Source organism: Arachis ipaensis, chromosome B3, assembly GCF_059453495.1.
Source record: "Arachis ipaensis isolate K30076 ecotype BB chromosome B3, ASM5945349v1, whole genome shotgun sequence".
Classification (NCBI taxonomy): Eukaryota; Viridiplantae; Streptophyta; class Magnoliopsida; order Fabales; family Fabaceae; genus Arachis; species Arachis ipaensis.
In genome coordinates, this window is record NC_142438.1 from 44,090,925 (window position 1) to 44,095,639 (window position 4,715).

Genomic DNA, 4,715 nt, shown 5'->3' on the forward strand with positions numbered 1-4,715 from the left:
AAACAATTCGTATAGAAACGAGTTAGAAAGAAAAGAAAGGATTGTAAAAACGATTCGAACAAAATCGAAACATAAAAGCAATTCTCTAATTAAAATAACTCGTACCAAACGAGATAATAAAGTTGGAAATGACGAATTAAAAATCATGCAGTAAAAAGAAACAAATTATGAGGTCATCCACAAGCTATATATTAACATCAAAACCTGAAAGAAAGGAGATGAAGTGAAACACGCTTAATGAAATCTTAAGAAGCAATGGCAATAAAGATGAAGGAGTAAAGAATGTCAAAACGAAGGCAATAAAGAGAGAAAAAAAAGGCTATAAATAGCTAGTAAGAGGGAAAGTGTTATCTCACTCTTATTTGAATGATGGACATAATTAACAAAGCAACTAAAAAGCGCACAAACAGTTACGAAGAAGTGTAATATCACATTATTTCAAAATCACGTCGAGTTGGCCGACTTTTGCCAGCAGAGCACATCGAGAAGCCGACTTGTGCCAGCGACAATAGTAAGATTCAAAAATGACTTGGTTGAATGCTCGAGCCCGACTTACAAGAACTCGGTCTCAAGCAGGGACATTATTCATACCTTAACCTACAACTCAAAACTAGGCCTAAAATGACTAAAGCCTACTCTATGGAATCCAAACTCACCTCATCAACATGTCCAATCTCATTGGTCTAACTTAACATACAAAATCTTAACTGCTCCTACTAAAATGCTCATAGATTTAAATACGAGATCTTAACAACCCCAAGACAAAAAGAGAAGATAATAACCCACCAAAAAAAGTTGAGATTACAAGAGTGAACACTAAGCCACCATTCCAACTACAAATACCCCTCAGGTTGAGGTATTTCTCAACTCAGAACTCAAAGCCTACATTAAACCTTTACAGCATTAGAGTTCCTTTCAAGTACCAGCTCCCCATCCTCACTTAAAGACGTTAGACGGTTTCACTACTCCAAGGAAGACATCAAACACAATAGCAGAAAGAGTCTTAACCTCACGTCCAGACCCGAATCATCCGTTTTAGGTAATCTTCGGAACAAATGTTATCTATAGAATTTTGTATTGCAATAACAATAATAATATAAAACACTGAATATAAAAATAAATTATATAAATGCAAACTAAGCATACTTTAATTGTTCATTGAAGTTATAGAGTACCAAAAATCAGTGATTTCATTAGTTTCTGGGGTAAGAAAAACTATATAGTAGCAACATCCTATAAGAAATCGGTTGAATTTGAAATGTTTCATGAAAGAAAATTACTATCACTTTCACAAATGTCTAATTTTGTTGTACTTAATTAATTTTAATAACATATATATTGTAAAATTTACTTGAAATCAATATTTAGATACGCTTATACACAAACTATTACTTGCACTTTTGTCACTGTTATAGAAAAATAAATCTCACCACTCAAGTTCATGATGCTTTTTGCTTACGAATTCTTATATTGATATTTATGACAGAAATTTTCTTCCTCTATTAGGTATTCAACTAACATTGAGTTTACAAAACATGATAACGCAATTATACAAAAAGGAGTTGGATATGTATAAATCAATCAAAGGGATAAGCAATAAGAAGAAGTGTCAGGACTAATGTCCTGGGCTACCTGGAGAAGGTATTCTAAGTTGATATCCTCAGGATAGTGTTGTAAAAGCTTCAAATTAGCCACAAAATCCCCACCCAAGAGATTGCTTTTCACGCAAAGTAGCATTGCACAACAGACACGAAGAAGCATATCCTATATAACACAATAGATAATAACAAGTATGAGAAGTTCTAAACACACAAATGAAATTAAGCATTAATTTTCTTCTAAACGACAACTTCATTCGGAGTTCAATTGAGGGACCTGAACACCAAAAGGATTACTCAGAAGTGTATCCCATATTCTCAGGATAGACTCAAATTTGAACTCTTGTGTGAGTAGCAGTGTAATCCATCGGAATGCATAGAATTGTGGTTTAACCTGTTCATCACCAGGCTTCAAAGCATCAATTCCAAATAGAAATAAATTGAACAACTTGAATTAAAAATACAAAAAAGTTGGATGTGGTAACCTTTGTTGTAAACTCAAGATGATGCCACAATTGCTCATCATTTACTTTCAGTAAATCTGACAAACGGGAAAGAGTAGAAAGGATGCCACTTGAACTATTATCCAATTGCTGACAGAAATGATCCACCGAGTCCCCTAAGACTCGAACAAAACAAAAAAAACTATCTGCTTCTGCACTCACCTAATTGAAACAAAACAAGATATATATGTACAAAAAAATAAGCGTACAATTATGTATACCTAACCAAAGAAAGTGCTGACCAAAAAAAAAAAAAAAAAAAAAAAAAAAACAAAGAAAGTGCTTACAGCATTTTGCTTGTGAGTGTCAATAGTAAATACATAGTATATTGGTGCCAAGACTTCGTTCATGCCTTGCACATAACAAATTACAGGATTTAATTTTGCAAACAGGAGAAGGATATTCTTCATTGCTTCCTATGGTCAAAGAAAAAATGAAAAACTTCAATCAGTTACGAACACCCTAACACTGAAAAGTATTACTTCACGGTGAAACCGAATTATAAAGAGAACTAGCATTCTATTTTGAGATTAAATTACCCTATTTTTAAGACTAAATGATGACTCCCCTGAAAAGAATGGTATATCTGGATGTGTCCGCTGCAGATCTCTATTAATCTGTTCTATTGTCTCCGTGTACTAGAATATACGAACTTACAGTAATTAGAATATTGACTTCTCTATCCAAAAATTTTGAAATGGAGAAAATTACCTTAAAATACTGACTCCAAAGACTAGCCTTGCCCAGGCTCAAAGGGTGATCTTCCTGAGAAATTTCATGTCGCCTTAACAGGCCATCACTGTCACCTTCCTTGTGCTGGTTCGCGGAACTTAATTCTTTGCCTTCCCTCCAGATATGTTCTGACTGTCTTAGATTCAACAATAAAACAATCAATGAAAAGACGAGCTAAAATACATATCACATTTCGCAGTAAAACTAATAGTTAATATGAATATAAACTGCTTATGTTAAGAATTACAAATTTGAAGCATCTTACTGGATTCAGGAGAAGTTCCTCTTTCAGATTAGAATACTTTTGTCTATTCTCTTTCAATTCCTTCTCCCACAGGTCCTGAGATGAAGGTAAGTAACCCAAGAGAAGCTGGATATGTTGAATCATAGCAGGACAATTAGCTCTGCTTGTATGCCAAAACATATATAGATAAAATTTTCCCCCTAGATTGGTGTTACTTATCTAAATATTAAAATTAAAGCATTTGATATTCTCATTAAGATACAAATTTAGCGTAACAGTGTTAAAAATTCGTATCAGCTAAAAATTGACAAGATAAATTCTTCTAAGATTTAGGTTTGCGTGAAAATCAAAGCTACTGGCCTACTGATAGTCTGATACTTGCATCAAGCAAATACGCTGAATTACCTTCCACGCTATTGCACGCAAACCTCCTCCATCAGGACTACCAGTGCTAGCAATTCTTTGCAACTTCTCCAAATTAATCTCCCTTTGAGAAAGCTACATAACAAAGAATTCAAATAATTGAACAACGATTGATGAACATTTAACACTTATTAATAGCAAAAGGATTCGAAAATTGAAAATGATTAGGTTTTAACAACTTAAATCATGCATCGAAAAGAATTTCACATTTAATTTTCAAATATTACTCCGTTCGTGACATAATAATTTCATAAATTAAACCCATAAAAAAAAAGTTGAAAATCACGTGTGACCTCATGTTCTAAATCAGATCTTTTCTCTTCCTCTGAAGTGGACTTCAACACGGAAACCGGATTAATGGTGTCCTTACGCGGCCTCTGCCGGGTTTTATGGTCCATGCCATTACCACCACCACCACCGTCATCATCGTTATCTATAGCTTCATCAGCATCATCACTCTCTCTGTGCAACCGTAATGCAGCTGGATGAATCGGTTCCAGCTCTTCGCCAAACTCGAACTCTTCGGATTCTGATCCTCCAGCAATCAAGCTGCCAAGCTGGTCGGGACTTGGAAGTGGACGTGGAAGCTTGAGCTTGCCTTTGAGCATGGCGGATGAGTTGCAGTGAGAAAGGGAGAGTGCATTGTGGTTCTTCTGCTTCTGCCGTTTTAGTCAGAAGAAGAAGAAGAATGGTAGTTACTCGTAAGGTTTGAATGGCAGTTAGGCGCCACTGAATTTTTTTGTTTTTTTTTGTTTTTGTCGTTGTCATGGGCTAGGCACCTGCCCAACTCACAACACAGAGGAACAGCTGGACACAAGGAAAAAAAGGAAAAGGAGAAACGACAATAACAAACATATTTCGAGCTTCCACTTCAACCCCCTGCGCTGCCTCCATGACTGCTGCAATTTCTTCATCTTCAAAGGGTTGACGCCAATGATGAGACCGTAAATATCCACCATTGCCTCCAAACACCTCGAGCTTTCTAGAAATTTCTTTTTTGAGCAATGAGCTCTTTAGATTTGAATCCGCTAAGTCCATGTTAGACTGGGCCTCATGTTGGGCTTAACAACACTATGTCCTTTGCTTTGGACACATGTAGCTATTATTTTCTGTTTTGGGCTTTGGCCTGTTCCAGTACCAAAAGAAAATCATACTTCACGTGTAGTTTAGTGGTCGGCCTCAATTTTTTTCTGTTTTTTTTTTTTAAAAGTAAAT

At 35.5% G+C, this 4,715-nt stretch overlaps 1 protein-coding gene across 4 annotated transcripts; it reads right to left on the reverse strand.

Annotated features, from left to right (window-relative positions):
• Positions 1 to 271: 271 nt before the first annotated feature.
• Positions 272 to 4,483, reverse strand: LOC107633072 (uncharacterized). Of its 4 annotated transcripts, XM_088509284.1 has the most exons (10): positions 3,794 to 4,448; positions 3,483 to 3,575; positions 3,099 to 3,203; positions 2,813 to 2,965; positions 2,641 to 2,739; positions 2,389 to 2,517; positions 2,084 to 2,263; positions 1,876 to 1,992; positions 1,633 to 1,764; positions 272 to 1,062 (listed from the first exon to the last, which is right to left on the reverse strand). In XM_088509284.1, exons 1-10 carry the CDS (start codon positions 4,106 to 4,108, stop codon positions 1,036 to 1,038), a joined length of 1,350 nt encoding a protein of 449 aa, XP_088365410.1. In that variant the 5' UTR covers positions 4,109 to 4,448; the 3' UTR covers positions 272 to 1,035. The 4 variants fall into 4 exon arrangements, with proteins under 4 accessions (XP_088365410.1, XP_088365409.1, XP_088365411.1 ...); XM_088509283.1 differs by lacking the exon at positions 272 to 1,062 and having other exon boundaries at positions 1,347 to 1,764; XM_088509285.1 differs by lacking the exons at positions 272 to 1,062; positions 2,641 to 2,739 and having other exon boundaries at positions 1,347 to 1,764.
• Positions 4,484 to 4,715: the final 232 nt, after the last annotated feature.